At 37.2% G+C, this 24,937-nt stretch overlaps 1 protein-coding gene across 3 annotated transcripts in view; it reads left to right on the top strand.

Moving 5' to 3' along the window:
* Positions 1 to 24,937, top strand: part of DMD (dystrophin) — a gene marked incomplete at both ends in the record, with an annotated part of 2,093,893 nt that overhangs the window by 595,491 nt on the left and 1,473,465 nt on the right. For all 3 annotated transcript variants that reach the window (XM_079728248.1, XM_079728247.1, XM_079728246.1), the window contains one exon: positions 17,163 to 17,313. In XM_079728248.1, the coding sequence (XP_079584374.1) occupies positions 17,163 to 17,313 (151 nt within the window). The remainder of the gene's footprint in view (positions 1 to 17,162; positions 17,314 to 24,937) is intronic.

The following is a 24,937-nucleotide window of genomic DNA, read 5'->3' as shown; positions in this document are numbered from 1 at the left end:
TCTCCATTGTCGCTTGTTTCTAGGTATTTTTTAATTTCCTCTTTGATTTCTTCAGTGATCACTTCGTTATTAAGTAGTGTATTGTTTAGCCTCCATGTGTTTGTATTTTTTTTTTACAGATCTTTTCCTGTAATTGATATCTAGTCTCATAGCATTGTGGTCGGAAAAGATACTTGATACAATTTCAATTTTCTTAAATTTACCAAGGCTTGATTTGTGACCCAAGATATGATCTATCCTGGAGAATGTTCCATGAGCACTTGAGAAAAATGTGTATTCTGTTGTTTTTGGATGGAATGTCCTATAAATATCAATTAAGTCCATCTTGTTTAATGTATCATTTAAAGCTTGTGTTTCCTTATTTATTTTCATTTTGGATGATCTGTCCATTGGTGAAAGTGGGGTGTTAAAGTCCCCTACTATGAATGTGTTGCTGTCAATTTCCCCTTTTTTTAAATTTCTTTCTTTCTTTCTTTCTTTCTTTATTGTGGTACACTGGCCTCTCACTGCTGTGGCCTCTCCCGTTGCAGAGCACAGGCTCCGGATGCCCAGGCTCAGTGACCATGGCTCACGAGCCCAGCTGCTCCACAGCATGTGGGATCCACCTGGACCGGGGCACGAACCTGTGACCCCTGCATCGGCAGGCGGACTCTCAACCACTGTGCCACCAGGGAAGCCCCGATTTCCCCTTTTATGGCTGTTAGTATTTGCCTTATGTATTGAGGTGCTCCTGTGTTGGGTGCTTAAATATTTACAATTGTTATATCTACTTCTTGGATTGATCCCTTGATCATTATGTAGTGTCCTTCTTTGTCTCTTGTAATAGTCTTTATTTAAAGTCTATTTTGTCTGTTATGAGAAGTGCTACTCCAGCTTTCTTTTGATTTCCATTTGCATGGAATATCTTTTTCCATCCCCTTGCTTTCAGTCTTTATGTGTCCCTAGGTCTGAAGTGGGTCTCTCGTAGACAGCATATATATGGGTCTTGTTTTTGTATCCATTCAGCCAGTCTGTGTCTTTTGTTGGGAGCATTTAATCCATTTACATTTAAGGTAATTATCGATATGTATGTTCCTGTTCCCATTTTCTTAATTGTTTTGGGTTTGTTGTTGTAGGTCCTTTCCTTCCCTTGTGTTTCTTGACTAGAGAATTTCCTTTAGCATTTGTTGTAAAGCTGGTTTGTTGGTGAACTCTCTCAGCTTTTGCTTGTCTGTAAAGCTTTTAATTTCTCCATCAAATCTGAATGAGATCCTTACTGGGTAGAGCAATCTTGGTTGTAGGTTTTTCTCCTTCATCACTTTAAATATGTCCTTCTACTCCCTTCTGGCTTGCAGAGTTTCTGCTGAAAGATCAGCTGCTAACCTTATGGGGATTCCCTTGTGTATTATTTGTTGTTTTTCCCTTGCTGCTTTTAATATGTTTTCTTTGTATTTAATTTTTGACAGTTTGATTAATATGTGTCTTGGCGTGTTTCTCCTTGAATTTATCCTGTATGGGACTCTCTGTACTTTGTGGACTTGATTAACTGTTTCCTTTCCCATATTAGGGAAGTTTTCAACTATAATCTCTTCAAATATTTTCTCAGTCCCTTTCTTTTTCTCCTGTTCTTCTGGGACCCCTATAATTCGAATGTTGGTGTGTTTAGTGTTGTCCCAGATGTCTCTGAGACTGTCCTCAGTTATTTTCCTTCTTTATTCTGCTCTGCAGTAGTTATTTCCACTATTTTATCTTCCAGGTCACTTATCCGTTCTTCTGCCTCAGTTATTCTGCTAATGATCCCTTCTAGAGTATTTTTAATTTCATTTATTGTGTTGTTCATCATTGCTTGTTTCCTCTTTAGTTCTTCTAGGCCCTTGTTAAATGTTTCTTGCATTTTCTCTATTCTATTTCCAAGATTTTGGATCATCTTTACTATCGTTATTCTGATTTTTTTTCAGGTAAACTGCCTATTTCCTCTTCATTTGTTAGGTCTGGTGGGTTTTTATCTTGCTCCTTCATCTGCTGTGTGTTTTTCTGTCTTCTCATTTTGCTTATCTTACTTTTTTTGGGGTCTCCTTTTCGCAGGCTGCAGGTTCGTAGTTCCCGTTGTTTTTGGTGTCTGTCCCCAGTGGCTAAAGTTGGTTCAGTGGGTTGTGTAGGCTTCCTGGTGGAGGGGACTAGTGCCTGTGTTCTGGTCGATGAGGTTGGATCTTCTCTTTCTGGTGGGCAGGCGCACGTCTGTTGGTGTGTTTTGGGGTGTCTGTGGCCTTATTATGATTTTAGGCAGCCTCTCTGCTAATGGGTGGGGTTGTTTTCCTGTCTTGCTAGTTGTTTGGCATAGGGTGTCCAGCACTGTAGCTTGCTGGTCGTTGAGTGAAGCTGTGTGTTGGTGTTGAGATGGAGATCTCTGGGAGATTTTTGTCGTTTGATATTATGTGGAGCTGGGAGGTCTCTTGTGGACCAGTGTCCTGAAGTTGGCTCTCCCACCTCAGAAGCACAGCACTGACTCCTACCTGGAGCACCAAGAGTCTTTCATCCACACAGCTGCTGAGCTCCCTGGAGCCGCTGCCTGATCGCTGCCTCTGGAGGTGTGGGGACGTCCCCTCGGATCCCGTTACTCCTTCAGCAACTTTGCGTCACGAGCTTTCAGACTCTGAGCATCTTTTTTTTCCCCCAAACTGGGTCCCGAAACCATCTGGAGTTCGAAAAACACATTTTTAAGCTCGTGTATTTTGAAAGAATAAATAAAGCATATATAAGATAGAATTTTCACGAATATTGGTATTCTAAACCTGGAGATGGTAGTCTGTGCATGTTGACTTTTTCCCCAACTGTGATCATTTTGACGATTGCAACTAACCCCAGATGTGAGAATTATAATAGCCATATTATAACTATTAAGTCTCCCCACCCCCCGTGCCCAAGGCTCAACTAGTTTATGCCACCCATTTATCATTATAAATCATAAGATATAGAGCCTCCTACTTGTGGTCATATGCCAACATTCTTCAGCTTGCAACTTTTGTTTTCACCCGTTTGTGCAACTTAAACAGAGCAACCTCAGATAAAATTTGAAAGTCTTTAAAATCCAACCTCCTCTTTTACTGCCTTTCCCATAGTGGCACCACCCTCTTTTTCTTCGTGCATTCTGTTTTGCCATCCTCTTCTGGAGGTTAAATACCTCCATCGTTCCTCTCTCTCTTTTTTCAATAGGACTAACAATATGGGATTAATTATTCATACTAACAGTTAATTAATTGCAGCTTGAGACTGAGTTGAGAAAAGGTGAATTCAGCCTAAAATTAAAATCCCAAGTTTTTAATGTTATTATAACATTTAAAAACAGGTTAATTTTTAAAAATTCCCTTGTTAAAGAGATATCTACCATTAGGTGATGGATGACAGTACACACACACATACATGGATGACCGTGTACACACACATATGTGTGTAATTTCCTCACCCCCATCCTGCTGGAGGATGCAGAACCTGAAATGGCAATGTCACTGAGCTAAGATTGACTCCAAAGTATAGTTTGTCCTTAGGGAAGTTTGGGGGACTTCAGTTTGTATTTAAGCTTTTAGAAAGATTAGTAAGAAGGTAAGAGCAGCCTCTTAGCTGGCATAGCTTTTGCTAAAACATAATAGAGTTTTTAAAATGAGACACTAATACGGAACTGCTTGTAGCACATAGACTTGTCTCGACAATTTGTTGAGATACACATACACAAAGCATTATTTAAGCCAAGCAAATTCAGAAATTTCTTGTGAGTTTGTAAATAACAGTAAGTTTCACATACCACTTTCACTAACTTTGTGGGTTTTCATGTGTAAAATTCTAAATGAGATAAGCCATTATGCAAACTATGGAGGACCTGGCTTTTGATAGATTGTTTTAGAGGAATCGAAAGCTGATTATAACAATAGGATGTTGTCCGTATTTAAAAAATACAATTTGAGGTTTTATTTACTGCTTTACTACATTGCTACCTGTTCAGTTTTTACTGTCATGGCCATGTTGATAAATAGCTTCAATTTGGAGCATTACCTATTGTTTCCAAACATATGACTACATAGGAGTAGGAAGGCATAGTAAATTGCTAACAAACAAAAAATGGATTAGTCCGCACCTTTCAGCTTGCTTCCACAAAGAAAGATAGGGTATGGATAGACCCAGTCAGAAGCCATTATCCCTGCCTAAGCATAGACTTAGGGTGAGAAGAATGATAATTAAGGTTTCTCTAGACCTATGAGATATAACCAAAGACAGCTAGAATTCTTAAGTTGTTGTCATATCACAAAAGTACAAAGATTGGCTGGGAGTACAGATAAACTGATAACTAAAATCTATGAATATTTACACTTGTAAGTTATAAGTATTATCTACCAACATATCTATGAACAGTAATCAAATTACATTCAATATATAGTCATTGTGATATATATATAACACTATATATGTAACAGTGTGTGTATATATATATAATACAATCTACATCTGTATCTATCTATATACAGACAAATATTAATAAATATTAATGGACTGCCTCAAAATATCAGTTACATTTCAAGGCATTGGGGATACAGTAATGAACACAAGAGGCAAGGTTCCAGAAGCTCTAGAGAGTCTGACATCCAGTAAAATTAAAACACACACACACACACACACACGAAAAATATCAGATAGGAATACATTTTTTGAAGAGATTGAAAGGTAATGTGATAGAGTTTGAGGGGCTAATTTAGCCTTTGTGACCCAGGAACGTTATTTCTGGGGCGGTGCCATTTAATTTGAAATTTGAATGACAAGAAGGAGCCACCATTTGCAGATCAGGAGGAAGTACACTTCAGACAGAGGGAACAGTCAATGCAAAAGCCCTAAAATAGGGACAGTCTGGCTTGATAGAGGAACCAAAAGGCCAGCATGGCTGGAGAGTTGCAGGAGGGAAGATTAGATAGCTGAAGTATGAGATGGGGTTGAAATATACGTAGGGGTCTTGTCGTGTATTGCAGTGTCAGGGTAAAATCAAGGGCTTTGAGTTCTAGCTTAAGTACAAGAAAAAGCCATCAAAAGGTTTTAAGTAGGGGAAAAACAGGTAAAGAAAATATTGGTAATACCACTAGAAGAAGACAGGGCAGTTATAATCAGTGCCATAGCCCAGGTAAGAGATGCTAGTATCTTATGCCAGGAGGTGGTTGTAATAATGCATGCATGTATTCTACTATCTTAGCCCAGTCATTAATTTATAAACCATTCCTGCTGTATTTATTTTCTTTTTTGCCGTTCTAACAGTCAAGATTTTATTTTTCCTCTGGAAACAGGCATCCTTGCGTCATACATACAGATGCTACCTTTATACAGGTTGTATCTAGGAAATGCTGTTTTTCCCACAAACCATTAACAATTATCAAACAAAACAGGAAATTTTAAAAATACAGAGGTAACAAAATGCTCTGATTTCCAACTTATGCTAAATCTACTCTAATTTGCCTAAGGGATAAGGTCTCCCTTTCTCAAACACCTATTTATGTGAACTGGGTGACATACTTTCCCTCTGTGGTCCTCAGTTACTGATGTCTGGAACAGTGGCAGTTCCACAGAACCTGGCACACCTCTAAATGATACTGGCCAAGGTAGGGTATGAAAAGTAGATTATGAATGCAAAATTATTATGAAATGTAAAGAATTATCATCATTATAAATAAGGTGACTAGCCGTGGGTTAATTATTTTAACCATACTGTATAACTATGCCTCATATATATTTTTTGCTCTTTTTTTCCTCCAGCCTGTTCTAATTGCTTTGCTCATTTTTTCCCCAAAGGATTTGTTTGTGGATGTTTTCTGTGGGGCAAGGGAACATGAGCAGTGTGATAAAAATTGTGTTTGAAGTTATAATTTTATTATTGAAACATTTAAAAATATTCCTTGCAAAGGAATGTAAGTAAAAACATAAATATGTAGATGCTTCTTCCTTTCTTCCTCCATTTTATTCTATTCTCATTTGATTCTTTCCTTATTAATTTCTTTCGTCTTCAATTCTGATATCTTCGTGGACATGAATTGATAATGAAGCAAAGGCTAATATAATAAAGAACTTTGTTAAGATATCTCTAGGCACACACTACCTTGACATAAACATGCTGCTGTTGGTCAATTACCAATCTTTAACAATGTTTATGAGATTGAAATGAAAGAACTAAGTGCCATTGATTGCATAATTAAAATAAAATAATTAAGACAAGACAGTATCTGTTGACATGCTCGAGCTGGAAACCTTCAGAAGAGTAGGCAAAATGATTTTTGTTTTGTTTCGTTTTTATCCTGTAGAATTACCCTTTGAGTGGTGGGAGGTGAGGGAGAGAGAAGAAAAAGACAAAACTTCCCTCTGTGGAAGTACAGTGAGGGAGAGAGAAGAAAAAGACAAAACTTCCCTCTGTGGAAGTACAGGAAGACTACTGGTGTAGGGAAAACAGAAGATTTTCTTCTCTGTGAATAAGCTAATTAATTTGATTGAAAAATGCAACCTGCAGAGAGCAAAAGAGATTTACTGACATTTCTACAAGGACTTATAAAGATAAGCACGGCAAGTTCCATCAACTTCTCTGATAATTGTGGTTAGGACATGCAGGGGGAAACTAAAACCTTTGTGATGGTGAGGGAAAAACAAATGAAAGTAAGTCAGTAAGGAGGCCAAGTGAAGTTATGTTCTGGTTTACATCAGCAGGAGGAGAGATATGAATAGTCTCTGGGTGAAAATACAAGCCATAACATGGGAAATAATTGTGAATCACCATCTACAGTTTGGCTGGAGAGAAAAATATGTCTAACAACTCTGGCTCATCTTTTTTTTTTCTCTCTCTTTCAAATGTCTCTTCCAACCTGGAAATGAGATAACATGTGAGAGTGAATAGAGCAAAAGAGTTGCTGAACAAATGGGTGGGTTGTTTTCTCCCAAGTGAAGTGACTAACATATTGCACATGTGAATATCTGAATGAATGGATGAATAAATGAATTAATTTCTTAAGTAGTTCTAATCTGTTAAATGAATTTGTTGCAGTGAACTTTTTTTAACAGTGTGTAATCTTAGACTCACTTGTCATTTTATTTCATGGTTTCATTAATACATTTTTTTCTTCTAATCATGTTAAAATAAGAACTCCTTGGAGATCAAGGTGGTTCAGGAACCACTAGCAACAACGTCACCTGAGACGTAGTCAAAAATGCAGAATCTCAGCCCTCATACAACAGAATCAGAATCTGTAATTTTACGAGAGCTCAGGTGATTCCTAAGCACCCGATTTTTCTATCAACCGAGGTGGGCCAAACATATTAACTACTTTCTCAGAAGCTCCAGAAATGGTGCTGGTGATGTCACGTTCATTCCTCAAATGTTGACATGGAATAGCAAAATTCTTGTGAAAGAATATACAATAGAGACAATGTGAGAGTATTGACAATTCATTATTGGCCTAATAAGCAGCAGTTATTAACATACAGTAAGTTGATCAGGTTTAAATTGATATGGCCGGCCATGACAATCTTTTCTGTAAACAACACACAGTTAAAATGTGGACAGAGGGTGAGGGCCCGGGTTCAGTCCCTGGTCGGGGAGCTAAAATCCCACAAGCCACGTGGTATGGCCAAAAAAAAAAAATGGACACAACTTGTTCCGATAATATAAAGTATGTGACTCTCATAGTTTAAATTATAAATAGGAAAGCCAAATCTCTGGAATTCAGAGAAATGAGAGTCGAGAGTAGCATTTTTTGGAACACTGCTTTTTCAGAAAGATAAATAATGATAATTAGAAAATTAAGCTCAATCATTCATTCATCCATCTAACTAACAATTCTTACCTCCTGTGTTCCCTGCACCATTTTAGATACTGGGGAAATATCAGTGGACAGAACAGACTAAATCCCTCTCTTATTGAGCATGCCTTGTTCGTGGGAGGAGACAGACAATTAAAAAATATGTAAAATATTTATATCATAGCAGATGGCATTAAATGATAAAAAGGGGGAAAAAAGGCAGGGGATAGATTTAGAGAGTGAAACGTTGTGTTACTGTGGGTGCGTGGTCAGTTAGGGAAGGCCTCCCTGATGAGGTAATATTTAAGAAGAGGCCTAAACGAGGGGAGGGAATGGCCATGCTAATAGCTGTGCCAAAGGGAAGCAAATGGCAAGATCCCAAGGCAGGAATGAGCTCGGCATGTTTGAGAAACAATGTGTCAGGTAAAGTGTTGCTATTCTCATTTATGGCTAGAAAACTGATTCAAATTAAATCAGTGGACTGTCTCAACAGGAGCAGATTTAATGGAAGTTGACGTTTTTATAATCTTAATTCTGGTATTTCTGATTGGAAAAATGTATACATTTTTGTACTATATTGTCTTATGTCTGATTGATAAGTGATATTATTTATGCATTCAAGAAATATTTATTGTATGTCTAGTGTATGCCAGATATTATGTAGTGACATAATTTTTGAAGTTGAGAGTGGGTTTCTATTGCATAAATTAATATGATCTTAGAGTGTCAGCATACCCCATTTTTACTAGAGATAATTTAAACAGACTTCCAGTCGTATTTAAGAGTCACCTTTGGTTTGTGATGACATCTGAGAGTTTCTTCACCCACTTTGTAAGTATTTAATCAGGAAGATTGAATTGAGTGTTGCCATAGTGTATTTGCCACAAGAATCTATTGCATCCAACCATGCAGCTTCTTTATTATGTTACTGTTACTATTTTGAATTTATGCTGTCAAAATGCAAATGAATTTGTTTGCATTTTGAACTTTAATATTGCTCTGGATAGTTGAAGAATCTCAGTAATTAAACTGTTGTTAAGCTATTTGGCTGGAGGAATAAAATAGCATCAAAATCCAAGTGGAAAGGAAAGTTTGGTTTGATTTTGTTCTCAGAGACATTAAACACTAGTTCACTTTTGAGATTTATTATAAAACCCCCCGGTAGTCCTACATGATGTATGCCCCTCTTCCGTTCCAGTTGAGGGAAGTGGCTGAGGTAGCATCATCCCCTGGCCCTTGCTTCTCTGTGGTCACTGGGAAAGTGGCCCCATTCATGGCTGCTTTAGTCTTGGGGGATTGCTAGGTGCTTCATGTGACAGAGCTCCCTTTTGGAGGTGAGGTGGCAGAAATCAGGACCCAGGAATGGCCCAAGTTGGGGCCCCAATAAGTGATCCTCCACACCTTAAGCTGGTTTACGAACATCATCCTCAGTATAGGGTGAGCCAGGACCACATGGGCCTCCTCTTTACTCAGAGATACTGGCAAATAAGAAGTCAGACATTCCTGGAACTCATTTGTTAATTCAGTAAATCCCAGTACAATCCAAAAAGAAATACAGTGGTGCATTTTTGTTTCACAGAGTCCTTTTTGAACACAATACTGTTTTTCATACTCCATTCAGTGGAAAAATAAATACTAATACACGTTTGATTTTGAGGGAGAATCGAAAGTTTCATTTCTGTTGTTGGAAGAGAAACTTTGCAGGTGAGTTCTTTCTAAAATATTTATTGTGAGGCTGTAGAATAAAAACTGTGGCCTCCACTACCAGGTTGCAGGGTATAATAGAACAGTAAGTGTGAGAATTAGTGGGAGCTTTTGAAAAATGTGCCTGACCTGTTCTCCTTGCTTTCTTCCCTGGCCCAAGACATCAGTGTACCGATTGGTGGGAGTGGTGGTGTTGTAGAGAAGAGGATGGACACATTTGTTTTGGGGAAAAAAAGAAACTCTTCATATGATTCTGTTAGACTGTTGCCTCACTTCATTCTCCAATGGAAACTCCTACTATACTAGAGCCTAAGATTTAGAGACAGAAGACCACTGTCCAGTGTCAGGCTTTGCAGCTGGGTCTTTTAAGGTGTGGTTAGGACTTGGAGGAAAGAGAATGGCCTTTTTGAGGCAAGGAGGTGCAGGGGAGCAGGAGGGATTAAGCACCTGCACAGATTCTGGTGATAGACTTTAAGAAATTTAGTATGGGAACTGGCAGAAATTGGTGGTGGAGGTGGTGACAGTAAAGGTGGTCAAGTAGAGGTGACAGTGATGGTGAAAGTCTTATGCATTTGGGGGTCATTACTTTATTGGATTCTTAGTTTTAAGCCTTATGTTTCACAGGGCATTCAGTGACCTTTGATAAATGTTCTAAACCTTGAGAGTTGAAAAATACTGATATGCTTTATATGGCCCATCCATTACTGCCAGACAACAGAAACCCTTTATGTATTTGTACATATGTGACTGAAAGTTTTCTTGAATTTATCAATATTGTTTTTCTATTTTAAAGCAATGTTTGCTTTTTTTGCCTGGAATATATCAGATTTTCTGTTTCTTACATTTAATGAAACATTATAAATATTTAAAATGTCTGGTCATTCATTTTACTTTGTCACCATATGTTTGACGGGAACCGGGTCTCAAAGTGTATGGTGGTTTCTGTTATTAATGTAAACCTCATAATGTCCCCTTGTTTTGGTGAGAAGAAAGAGTAAAATTATCTATTAATGACAAAAATCTAGAAAATCTCAGTAAATGACCTTCTTTTTTCTTCTATTTTTCCTTCTTGATAATCACTGACATAAATGAAATGAGGAATAGATACAAAAGTTACCTCTAAAAAAGTATCATTTGTACAGGTAATATAACATAATGGTGAAGCAGACCCCAGGGCCAAAATACCTGATTCCCACATTCCCACCTCCCCTTGCTTGCCTTTTGACTCAGGTAAACCTTTGTTCCCCCATCGGTAAATTGGGGCTAATATCAGTTCCTGCATCATTAGTATTAATTACAGTAATACCTTTATTGTCTGACAAATGATGAATATAATTTGTTACTCACAAATAAAATTTTATTTATAAGTCCCAAATTGTGCAAGGTCAGAATTACTATTTAATAGATAATGTACTACTTATAAAGTATTATTAGTTTATAAATAATTGGGTAAAGACATTTTTATTCACCATAAACCTACGTCCATATTATCTCCATGCCTCTGGTTCCTTTTGTGGCCATGCTGCCTGGGGTCAGCTACCAAAACATTTGCCACTTGTGAGCATCCCAGGGCTGATGTAAAAATTATGCCTGAGTCCTGAGAACCAATACAATAATTTTTAACCCTGGGTGTTCATTGGAATCACCTGGCTAGAGATAAATTCCACTAATTCACCTTTATGTGATAATTTGAATAAAAACTGGACTTAAACATCACCTTCAATGGCCACTTTATTAATAGAGTAAATGAAATAAAAACCCATATATGGGGGTTTATAGGGTTTATATAGCTACACGTTTAAGCATATGTCAGCATTCTGGGAGCATCTGGTTGCGTGTAAGCAATTCCTGAGGTAAAATCAGAACTCTGTAATCTATTCATTAAAACCATTTTGCTAAGATTTTCAAGCCAACAGTTTGAATAAGTGAATAAATTAATTTTAGTTTGTATCAGTATGATTTTAGTTACTAAATGGCATGAGTTTAAAAATGTCTTGTTAATTCAGTTTCTCTAATTCACACTGGCCAACTATATGTTTTATTGACAACTTAAATCATGGGATTATATTGTGAATTTATAACATGTTAATTGAACATCGCTGGTGATTCTTTTGTAATCTGGAAATTCACAATAATACTTTACCTTCTTCTGTTAGTTGTATTTCTTATTTAAGAATTGCATATAAACAAATAATTACTAAGTCTAGGAAATTGGGCTTGAGAACTTGTCTTCCTAAAGGGTTTACCATTCTTGGTAATTTTGTAATTTTTAACTGTAATCCCCTAGGATTTATAAAGTCTGTACTTTTACATACATGATTAATTTTTTGTAAGTATTTTTACACCTTTTTTATAATGTATTACCATAAAGCCCAAGAAACACTCTTAAGAGTATCAAATATAGGCTGAAATTAATAAAAACATGTACACTTCTGGCATTTATAAGTTTGTGTCTAGAGAATGGAAGTATCAAAAATTGCTGTTCATATTTATTGCTAGATTCCTTAACTCAGAATATCATTCCTTATAAATACTGCATTGCATAAAGAAATGGTATGGTAAAGACTTCAAATAAGGATTTTTTTGCTGTTGTAAATCCAATTATCTGTTGGTTTAGAGTTGTTCTAATACTGTAGCCAGTAGCCACATGTAGCTATTTAATTGTGAAATTAAATTATTATAGTTAGGTATAGGTAAAATTTCAGTTTCTCAGTCACACTAGCCATATTTCAAGTGCACAATAACCACTCATGGCTATAGTGGCTACAGTATTGGAGAGTGCAGATCTACAACATTTACATTATTGTAGAAGATTCTACTGGACGGTACTGGTTAGGGAATAAATGCTTTCCCAGGGTCCAACAGCATCTCTGTAAAGCAGATCCTATGTTTGCATTGATTTCTTTCATGTTAAGGAAGCTAATGTTCCCACAGTGGGTGTGAGGTGAGAGACAGATCTCCAATAAAATTATTTGAAAAACGGTATACCTTTTTTTTTTTTTTTTTTTGTGGTATGCGGGCCTCTCACTGTTGTGGCCTCTCCCGTTGCGGAGCACAGGCTCCAGACGCACAGGCTCCGGATGTGCAGGCTCAGCGGCCATGGCTTACGGGCCCAGCCGTTCCGTGGCATGTGGGATCTTCCCGGACCGGGGCATGAACCCATGTCCCCTGCATTGGCAGGTGGACTCTCTACCACTGCGCCACCAGGGAAGCCCTGAAAAACGGTATACCTTAAGATGCCTTTTACTGTAACTAACAAATAGCCCAACTCAAAGTGGTTTGTAGCATTGCTCCTTAAAGTGTGATCCATGCACCAGCAACATTGGCATCCCCTGGGCGTTTGTTAGAAATGAAGAATCTCAGCCCTCTTCTCAGACCCACTGCCTTAGAATCCGTAATAAGATGCACTAAGCATGTGAGTCATATACACATTAAAGTTTGGGAAGCAATGCTTAAAACCATAAGGATATCTATTATCTTATTACAATAAATTTACAGGTGGGGTGACTCAAGACCATTAAGTCTGTGACTCAGTTGTGCCATCAGAGTCCCAGCTTCTTTCAGTGTATTGCTTTTGCTAGTCTCCCTCTGTCCACCTATGCTTTTTACAATTGGACATTGGCTGCAGCAGTTCGTAGTATCATATCCTGCATCCTTCTGCCTCTAGACTTTGTCAGGACCATCTCCTGTCTGGAGCTATTTTATTACAATTCTCCTACCTCCTCTCTCTAGTGCCAGTCATATTTATGCTCCATTCTCCTTTTGATTTTATGTCCCTTTCTAAATGACCACTTGAAAACCATAAATTGAAACCAAGAAAAATGCAAACTCTTTCCTTGCCTGTGGGTGGTAGATTTTTATTTTATGAATTTGATAAATTTCCCTAACTTATTTGCATCTTGAGAATGTTAGTTGGAAATGTGGACTGACTTTCTCATTTTAATAGTATTTTAGGTTGAACAAAATTAAATTGTCATTTTCATGGAATAAAAACCTCAAGTACCAGCAACTTCATATGACCCAACCTAATACAACATTTTATCCATGAAGAAGGAAAATAATTCAAGGTTAAGAGCACAGACTTGGGGCTTCCCTGGTGGCGAAGTGGTTGAGAGTCCGCCTGTTGATGCAGGGGACACGGGTTCGTGCCCCGGTCTGGGAGGATCCCACATGCCGCAGAGCAGCTGGGCCCGTGGGCCGTGGCCGCTGGGCCTGCGCATCCGGAGCCTGTGCTCTGCAACGGGAGAGGCCACAACAGTGAGAGGCCCGCGTACCGCAAAAAAAAAAAAAAAGAGCACAGACTTGGGTCACAGCTTACCATTTATATACAGACTTAACATGTCTGTGAGAGACATTGGGCAAGTTCTTTAACCTTTCCAAGTTACAGTGTCCTCAGAAATAAAATAACAACAGTATTAGCTACCTCATTAGGTGATAATGAGGACCAAATGTAATTATTGAGTGTTTTTCAAAGACAAGTTAATCATGCTCCACCTTCACAATTTCTTCCATTTCTGCACTTGTCTTTATCATTATACATTAAATACTTTCCCTTAAAATAATCATTTTTTACTTAATTTTTACTTAATTTTCATCCTAAGCCATATTATTTCATATATACTTTAAAATCATATATATATATATACACACTATATATGAATATATATGTATACACACACATAAGCTCTGTGTGTGTGTACACACACTCGTGCGCGTGCACTAAGATATCCCCCAAGGGGATAGGATGATGCTATTGGTTCAGGAACCACACTTTGAGAGCCATTGGTCTAGAGAGGAAAAGCAGGGATCTATTTGTCTGGGAAATACTGATGTAATTGTACCAGTCATTAAAATATTGAACCACACAGGCTGCACACCGAGTGTCCTCATACAACATCTGCCACCCAGTTATGCCGGCCCCTTCTCCAAGAACCTTCAATTACACATTCCTACATTCCACCTATAAAAGATGCAATACCTGACAAAGTGTGCTTATTGGATATCCATTCTTATCGGTTAGTCTCTGAATCCAGGTTTATAAGATGAAACCACTATTAAACATAAAAGATTATTCGAGGTTCAGACTTAAGATTTTCAGGCAGAGCTCAAGAAATTTCCCAGAACCCATGGATTAGTGTAGGGTATGACATTGTATAACTCTCCCACACCTTATATCGTCAAGCTGTATTGGCCTTCCTGGTCCTTTCTGATGCCTCAGGACGTTTGCACAGGTGATTCCTTCTATTTAGAAAGTGTTTACCCCTTCCTCTTCACTACTTCCTCTTACTTCAGACTTTAGAGTTATTCAAATATTAGTGCTTCAGAAAAGCCTTTCCTTACCTCACAGACTCAGTTCAGTTACTCTCATTTCATAGTATGATCACAATTAAATTAACTAATGGCTTAATGAGCTATATATTATCTGTGGCCCCCATCCTCAGAATGTAAGATCTGTGACTGTAATGGGCTGTGTGGGTCTTTCTCACCTCTCCATTCATAATGTCTAAGTACTCAATAATTTTACATTTAATAAGTGTATGACTCAGTTTTTTAAGTCTCAACTCTCAGGCTATGTGTTGTGTAATGACACCATTCATAATGATCCCAGGTCAACTTGGAGCTGATTTTATGTCTCCTCTGAATGTATATAAATCTAATTATAATGATTTCCTTGTACTATTATAATTGTTGATGTATGAATTTCCATAAAAGTCTCTAAGCTACTTGAATATAAGGATATTTTCTTTTGTCTGTTCCTAACAAACAGGAGTTTCCAGCACAGATATGGAACTCAGTGAATATTTGTTGAATGAAACGTCTGTCCAAAAGTAAAAAAAAAAAAAAAAAAAGTTAAATGATATTTTTAAATGAAATCCCTTATTAACACTAACACATGTGTGTTAGACTTGAAATATTTCTTCAAGTATAAGTAATAATATGGGATTTTTTCTTTATACATTGTGAGATTTTTAGCTCAATGTAACAACAAACGGGGCAGGAAAAACAACAAACACAAGGAATGATATTGCAGCCAATTCTCATGAAATCTTATTATCAAGTCAGTTCTCAAGGGATAGACTGAACCAATAAAGTAAAAGATTTATATACCTTGCAATGTCAGGATGGTGTTCATTTTCTAAGAGACTTAAACTAGCAACTTTTGAGTTTTTGCTTCCACTTAAATGGATGCTTCATCTATGTTGTTTCCCATAAAAATAAAACATCTACTTCTTGTGTTTGATAAATGAAAGCTTGTTCTCATAGACTTCTGATTACAGTGTGCCTCAGGGGACATGTGTCTCTATAAGGTGAAAGGTGTAATGGTAAATTGTATAATCTAAATTATTTTAAAACACTCTCAGTTATGTGTGTATTTTGTATGTTTAAACATGCTGACTAACGGAAATGTCTTGTAAAGATTTTATAAATCAGAATAATAAATTTCTAACGAATTATGTCCTCTTTATTGACATAAAGAGATCAGTGTGCAGTATACTATGGTTTTCAAAAATGCTTTAAACATGCCTTCATGAAGAATATTTACCTTAAAACAAGTACTAATAGTTCTCATTTGAGTCTCAACTTTTTGTTGAATTAATGGATGAAATAACCTAAATTTTAACTTTCATCCTCACCATGAAATTATGTGATTGATAAGCAAGATATTGTCTCACGTCCCTGATGCCAGTATCCAAATTGAGAACGTTTAAGAAGTTAGTTCTAGGGCATATAGCCAGGCTGTGAACCAAAAGCAAGCCTTTGGACTTTAAATCCATTACCCATTGGTAATAGCTAATTACATTACCCTATTGTATACATCTTTGGAAAAAAAAAACAAAAAAGCATTCTTTGACTTATCTATTTCTACATAACAAATGACTCCAAAACTTAGTGGCTTAATACAAAAGTTTATAATTATATCGTGATTCTGTAGATCAGGAATATGGGCAGGGCTCATCTAGGTTGTTGTTCTGCAATCGTGGTATGGCTGGGGTCACTCATTGGGCTTCATTCATCAGGAAGCTCAACTTCTAAGAGAGCATTTTATCCTCCAGAGTTACTTTCAAGATGGTCTCTAATCATTCAGTAGTCTAGCTTGGGCTTCCTTACAGCATGGCAGCTGGGTTCTAACAGAGAGAATACAAAAGCTACCTGTTCTTTTACAGTCTATGCTTGGAACTCATATAGCGTCACTTTTGCCACATTCTGTTGGTCAGAACAAATCACAAGGCCACTCCATATTCATGAGCATGGAAAATGGACTCCATCTCTTGATGGCATGACAAAGAATTTTGTGGCCATCTTTTATCACCACACGTATTAAAATTAAAATAATGGATATATAAACAAATGATTGCCAGGATATACTACTAACTCAATTACCAGAGATGGCTCACACTTTATTTAGCATGTTCACATTTAGTTAGCTATGTGAAACTTTCTAAAAATTGGGATGTGTGAACTATAATAAGTTAAAGAAAGAATTTCTTCAGAGGTGATTGATTATGGGCTTTATTTACCTTCCTTCTTAATGTCCAACAATGCCAAACCATGTGAACACACATTTAGTTATAAATGTCAATAGTTTTACCTAGTAATAGGTTTAATAATAGTAAGTAAAGTTGTTTTGACAGAGGCAATAATAGGCATCTTTCAAATTTTCAGTTTACATAAAGTTCTAATGGATCTCCAGAATCAGCAACTGAAAGAGTTACATGACTGGCTAACAAAAACAGAAGAGAGAACAAGGAAAATGGAAAAGGAACCCTTTGGACCTGATCTTGAGGACCTAAAACGCCAAGTACAACAACATAAGGTTAGTGTATTTTATGCTATTTGTTTTCATCTGAAAAACAAACTAAGTGTATATGTGTATTACGTGCATAGACATGCCATGGTTTACAGATAAGAAAGAATTAAAGCTTCAATTGAGGAGAGTTTTAAAATAATTCTTACCTAATACTTTTTGCGATGTTTACTTTTTCAAATACAAAATAGCTAGGCTTTTCATATTTGAAAAAAATCAAATATATTCCTGGAAGAGAACAATGCCGGCTATGTGATTTATTAAAGTTTTGGTTTCTTAGAAGAGGGTCTCTGTAGGGATTACCTGCAAAGCAAGTTTAAGTAATAAGGCAAGATTTTTTAAACATGGCTTTACCTTTGATTCATAAGGTCTTAGAGCAGGCCAAGCTTGATGAAAAATGAACATCTGTAACATAGCTTTCCTATAAAATATAGCATCTAATAATTTTAATATTTCCATCTTACCTTTCTTCAGTTTATTTGAACACTTACAGTTATGCTCCCTGGTTGCCAGAAAGCATTTATTGTTTCTGTGATTAGAATTTCTACAGAAATATTTCTTTTCTTTTCAGCTTCCATTTTTTAATTGAGGTATAACTGACATATGACATTATATTCATTTCAGGTGTGCAACAAAATGATTCAATATTTGTATATATTGCAAAATGACCACCACAATAAGTCTAGTTAACATCCACCACCATATAAAGTTAGAATTTTTTTTTCTTGTGAAGAGAGCTTTTAATATTTACTTTCTTGGCAAATTTTAAATATGCACTACAATATTATTGATTATAGTTACCATGTTCTACATTACACCCCCATGACTTACTTATTTTGTAACTGCAAGTTTGTACCTCTTGACCCCATTCACCCATTTCACCCAGTCCCCAAGCCCCCTCCACCCTGGCAACCACCATTCTGTTCTCTGCATCTGTAAGTTTTGTTTTGTTTGTTTGTTTGAAATGGTTTTTAGATTCCACATATACTTGAAATCATAGTGTTTGTTTTTGTCTAACTTATTTTGCTTACCATAATTCCCTCAAGGTCCATCCAATTTGTCACAAAGAGCCAAGATTTTATTATTTTTTATGTCTTTTTATGGAATATATACAACATTCCAATGTACATATACACCACACTTTCTTTATCCATTCATCCATCAATAGACACTTAGGTTGTTTCCATGTCTTGGCTATTGTGAATAATGCTGCAGTGAACATGGGGGTGCAGATATCTTTTCGAGGTAGTGTTTTTGTTTCCTTCAAATAAATATCCAGAAGTGGAATTGCTGGATCATATGTAAGTTTTATTTTTAATTTTTTGGAGAACAGCCATACCGTTTTCCACAGTGGCTGCACTAGTTTACATTCCCACCAACAGTGCATGAGGATCCCCCTTTCTCTACATTCTCCCCAACACTTGTTATTTCTTGTCTTTTTTTTTTTTTTTTTTTTTTGCGTTATGTGGGCCTCTCACTGTTGTGGCCTCTCCCGTTGCGGAGCACAGGCTCCGGACGCACAGGCCCAGCGGCCATGGCTCACGGGCCCAGCCGCTCCGCGGCACGTGGGATCTTCCCAGACCGGGGCACGAACCCGTGTCCCCTGCATCGGCAGGCGGACTCTCAACCACTGCGCCACCAGGGAAGCCCTATTTCTTGTCTTTTTGATAATAGTGGTTTTGACTATGCATTTCCCTGATTAGTGATGTTGAGCATCTTTTCATGTGCCTTTTGGCCATTCATATGTTTTCTTTGGAAAAATATCCAGTTCCTCTGAACATTTTTTAATCATATATATATATATATATTTTTTGCTTTTGAGGTGTATGAGTTCGTCATATATTTTGGATTTTAATCCCTTATCAGATATGTGATTTGCAAGTATTTTCTCCCATTTGGTAGGTTGCCTTTTCATTTTGTTGATGGTTTCCTTTGCTGTGCAGAAGCTTTTTAGTTTGATGTAGTCTCACTTCTTATTTTTGCTTTTGTTCCCTTTGCTTTTGTACTCAGATCCAAAAAATCATTTCCACGACTAATGTCAAGGAGCTTACCACTTATGATTTCTTCTAGGGGTTTTATGGTTTCAGGTCTTACATTAAAGTCTTTAATCCATTTTGAGTTAATTTTTGTGTAAGGTAAAAGATAGAAGTCTAATTTCACTCTTTTGCATGTGCTGTCCAGTTTTCCCAGCACCACTTATTGAAGAGACTGTCCTTTCCCCCTTGTATATTCTGAGTGCCTTTGTTGTAAACTAATTGACTATTTATGCATGGGTTTATTTCTGGGCTCTCTATTCTGTTCCACTGATCTATGTGTCTGTTTTTTTATGCCAATACCATACTGTTTTGATTACTATAGTTTTGTAATATAAATTGAAACCAGGTAGCTTGATGTCTCCAGCTTTGTTCTTCTTTCTCAAGATTGCTTTGGCTATTTGGGGCCTTTTGTGGTTCCATACAAATTTTAGGATTGTTTGTTTTATTTCCATGAAAAATGTGATTGGAATTTTGATAGGGATTGCATTGAATCCCTTGATCGCTTTGGGTATATGGACATTGTAACAGTATTCTTCCATTCAATGAGCATGGCATACCTTTCCATTTATTTGTGTCTTCTTCGGTTTCTTTCATCAGTGTCTTACAGTTTTCAGCATACAGGTCTTTCACCTCCTTGGTTAAATTTATTGCTAAGCATTTTATTCTTTTTGATGAAATCTTAAATGGGTTTTTTTTAAAAGAATTGTCTTTCTTATAGTTTGTTGTCAGTGTATAGAAATGCAACAGGTTTTTGGATATTGATTTTATACCCTGTGACTTTACTGAATTCATTTATTAGTTCTAACAGTTTTTTGGTGGACTCTTTAGGGTTTTCTATATGTAAAATCATGTCATCTGCAAATTGTGACAGTGTTGCATTCTAATAACCGTTATAAAACTAGCTCAGGGTTTTACTGTAGGAACAGAGCCTTGCTCAGTCCATCATCTCTCTCTCTCTCACTCACACACACACACACACACAGAAGAACCTTCATGATTGGCCCAAAATTAGGGTTGCCAGATTTAGCAAATAAAAGTACAAGAAGCCTAGTTAAATTTGAACTTCACATAAACAATGAACTTTTTTTTTTAGTGTAAATATGTCCCAAATTAGTTATTGTTTAGCTGAAATTCAGATTTTACTGGGCATCCTGGATCATATCTGACAACTCTACTCAGGATTCTGTGCTTCTTGGATTTATGGCTTTGAAAGGAAATATCTGCTCCCTCAACTCATACCTCCTAAATCTGTGTCTCACCCAACTTCATTCTTTTTTTTTATATATAACTTTTTGTCATACCTAGCTTCACAGTTCTTTCATGCAGATGAAAGATACCCTTCTTTTTACATCCCAGAGCTGTTTTTTATTTAATGAACTTCAGGTTCAGTGAAGAATGGGGCTGGCTTTTGCTATTGCTGCAGCCAAAGCCATCCTTTGGCCACAGCAGCTTAAGATAAAACAGTTTGGGGAGAGCTATAGCTATGGCAATCCCGTCTGCTACCCCGTTGGGAAAAAATAAAGCATCAACTGTGTTCTAATTTTCACATGGAAATTGTGACTAAAAGAGGTTCACTTGTCACATAGGTTTTAATTGAACATCTGATAAAGAAGTTAGAGCCAGTGCTAGACCTTGAACTGGACCACTTTTTCTATGTGATCATGCATTCCTCTGGTAAACCATGTATGCATTCTCTTCCCCTTGGCCTACACTGGAAGTTGCGTGCAGACAGTTTCCGTATATATCAGTGGCTTCCTCTCTGTCTGAAGGCATTCACTGGCCACAGGAGAGTCTCAGCCAGTTTGAACATGGGCAAAAAGTAGTTAGTGCTGCCAGAGCTGCCATTAACCAAGGAGGGACAGGAAATGATGGATAAGTACCCTAGAATCCTTGCCCAGTGGCGGGATGATTCCAAGGTATCTCTCAATTCCCAGTTTCTCAGAGGTTTCCCAGCAAGACTGGGCCCCAGATGTCCATGGGGTAAACTATCTCACAGTTCTACCCACTCATGATGTCTCTTGAGATGACTTCTCAGATAAACTATTTGTACCCAAATATTTGGCTTAGGGTCTGTTTGGGAACTAACTCAACCTAAGACAACCTTCTTGCCTGGGAAGCCAGAGTACTATCCCAGCTTACCATTAACTAAATATGTAATTTTCAGAAATTATTGAATCTCTCAGGTTCTCCATATTTTCACTTTGGAAATAAAAGTGTTGAGCCAGTTGATTTTTAGTGTTCCTTCCAGTCATGGTTTTAATGTTTCGGCTAGTTTTAGAATGTGAAGCATTTCAGGCAAGGACAAGACTACAGGCAGTAACATTGAACATCAGGGGGATGGATGCCAGCACTGGATGCCTGGAGTCTAAGGAGGAAGCCAGGAAGAGAAGGAGAGAAGTGGCAGAGAATGGTAGGGTAGCCATAAGGGTGAATGACTTAGGGCAACTACGAGTAAAGGTCTCATCTGGAAACCAGGAACAGAGCCTTCATTGAGGTTAGGCTGTCTAGGGTCTTCATATTCTGCCATTACCTGAAAGGTTTTGCACTTTGCTGTGGAAGATTTAAAATGAATGGAATGGAAAGTATCTGACTAATATTGTAATAAAATTTGAATAGTTGTCCATTACTTGAAAATGTGCCTTTTCTGATGAATATGAAATTGCTTTGAAGAGCATAATTTGAAACAAAAAGAAAGCAACAGAACTATATGCAAGTTGATTATGTAATCATTTACATCTAGGATTTATTCATATAAGTGTGTAAGGAAAAGCAGAAGGAATTGGTTTTCTGACATAGAAAGTGAGGCCATCTTCCACCTTTAACTGTTTAAACCCACTTCACAATATATTATTTTTTTAATAAAATTAAGACAATGGAAAAACATATTACATAGCTAAGAGAAAGCCTGACAGTTGATAATTCTCTTTTGTTACTTAAAGTAATTACAATGAGAAGAAAATTTTTTGACAAAATCAAACAATTTATAAAGGAGTTGAATTTATTTAAATGGGAAACATGTATGTTTTCTTAGAAGTATACACTAAAAGGAGTAAATTTTTTTTGTTAATCTTTCCAAGCTTCATAAAACAGAAGAAGGAATAAATATTCTTTCTTTAGGTAACTGAATTCAAACTAAAGCCTTATTTAAATAATCACTGATTTACTTTGCAGCTTTTCTTCCCAAGGATTGTTAGTGAATGAAAATAAGAAAATTTCTCCTTCTGACAATGAAATACATCAGTAACCTTGGAGTAGTCAGAAAGTAACTGCACCCTGCTGCATCTCCATGCTTCTCACCTAATATAACATTTAGTTTTTTTAGCTTCATATCCATAGACAGTACATCCTTGAGTCATCCTCTTTATTTTTTTAAGAGATGATTACAGATGACAGAATTAAAGAAGAGATTCAGGTTTTGTTTCTGGGAATGGATTTAAATTCTGCTCGGGTCAGAGGACTCTGGCGTGTGCGTGCCCTCTCGCGCTCTCTGTCTCTCTCAGTTGGAGGGCAAATCTTGCAAGTACACCGTGCATATTACAGATGTGCTTCTCTCTGTTCTGTGGCAGCATCCTTCGCTATCTTCATTTCAACAGCATTTTATTACAAGGCAGGCTAGAAATTGAACCACTGTAAAATTCCATGGAAATAAGTCACTTTTACTGAATCTGCCAATTAGGCAAGGTAAAATGATCGATCCTGTATTGGTGGTTACTATTAAATCTAGCCAAACTGTTAATTCGGGGTAACTGGGAAAAGTTCAATTTGCTGCAAAATTTGGAAGAGACCAGTCATTCTTCATAGCTGTTGCTTTGGGGAAAGAATTTAGAGGTTTACTTTAGATCTGAGTCACCCAAAAGTGATTCTCTTGGGAGTGAACAAATTGAAGCTCTCAATCTTCTTGTGAAGGAACATGTCAGAAATAATTCTGGTTGGTTATTTCTGTCTTAAGAGAAAGATTTTATTAGTGGTGTTGATAAGGAATGAAAGAATTTCCCTAGAAAGAGTGACAGTATTATTGAGGACAATAAAAGTCTTATGTGGGCTTGAACTTTCATTAATGGGAAAGCAGTTTGCTATTTTGGAGGGTATTTTAATCAAAAAGAAAATAATTGACTCGGGAATCTTGTCTTGTAGCACAGTCACGCTGAGATGAGGTTTAAAGCTTAGTTTACTAGCTGTTACCAGTTCTTATGAGAAGTTTAGACTTTTGTTACTAGTTACACTGACTTAGTAACAACATCAACAAGATCCTTACCATATAAGTTATATAGAATTTGCAGGTATCATCGTGACATGTGCACTGTGTTACGACTTCAGTAAATGTTCTTTGTTAAGTACTGATTAATACAAATTAAATGACCTCTTAGAAGCTCAGTCACCTATCCTTTCACTGAAGCTTAGTTAATCACAAACATTTGGATTGCCAAGACTGTGAAATAGCCTCTTCTGATGACCTTTAAAATGATCTAGATAGTCATGTAATGGGAAGATTTAGGTGTAATCCTGCCAAAGGATTTGACATTTCATTTCATTCCATTGAATTTTTTTTTTTTTTTTTTTTTTTTTTTTTTTTTTTTTTTTTTTGTGGTATGTGGGCCTCTCACTGTTGTGGCCTTTCCCGTTGCGGAGCACAGGCTCCGGACGCGCAGGCTCAGCGGCCATAGCTCACGGGCCCAGCCGCTCCGCGGCACGTGGGATCCTCCCAGACCGGGGCACGAACCCGCGTCCCCTGCATCGGCAGGCGGACTCTCAACCTCTGCGCCACCAGGGAAGCCCCATTCCATTGAATTTTATTCCATATCACTGAACAAACACTTATTAAAGCAAAATAGCTGCTGTGAAGAATACAGAGACCTACTGTGTATGGAATCTTCCTCCAGAAGCTCACATGCTAGTACATCAGATAATGACACAGAAAACAAGTGACCATTATACAAGGCATAATATGTCAGATGGCTTGAGAAACAGTGATTTGTTGGGCAAAGGAAATGAGGTGGGGCAATAGAAGGTATGTCACTTGCCTAGGTTATGTGCTGCACTCTGCTCACTGCTGGAGGACCACAGCCTGATCCTGGAGGGTCTTGATCTCAAGACAAGCACTTAGAGCTAGTCTGTGGGCAATAGGGAGCCATTACTGATGATAAATGAAACTGAGGAGAGTGGCAATTTAGGAAAGTTTATCTTATATTTTAGGAAGACATATCTTGTAAGATAAACTAGAACACAGATGAACAGGAGGCCAGAATATGTTAGGAAGATACTGCATAAAGTATATAGAGTCTGAATCAAAGCAATGTCAATGAAAATTGTTTAAAAAATGTTTTGAAAATCAACAGCAGAACCAAAGAGACTAGATTTAGGGAATTATCACAGAGTTCAAAATAATAGTTTCTGAGACTGGGCAATTGGGAGGCCAAAGTTGGATTTCTAAAATATAGGCAATACTAAGAGAGAAATGCAGTAATTGGGAGGAGCATGAGTGATTCTGAAAAGCCTAAGAATGCCATAGAATCATGTAGTGCTTTTAGTGACTAATAAGCTCTCTTACATCTTTAGCAAGATTAAAAGTACATGTTATTAGTTACTGCTATGAAATT

Source organism: Hyperoodon ampullatus, assembly GCF_949752795.1.
Source record: "Hyperoodon ampullatus genome assembly, chromosome: X".
NCBI classification, from domain to species: domain Eukaryota; kingdom Metazoa; phylum Chordata; class Mammalia; order Artiodactyla; family Ziphiidae; genus Hyperoodon; species Hyperoodon ampullatus.
The sequence above is the reverse complement of the archived record's forward strand: the minus strand, read 5'-3'. Positions and strand labels throughout refer to the sequence as shown.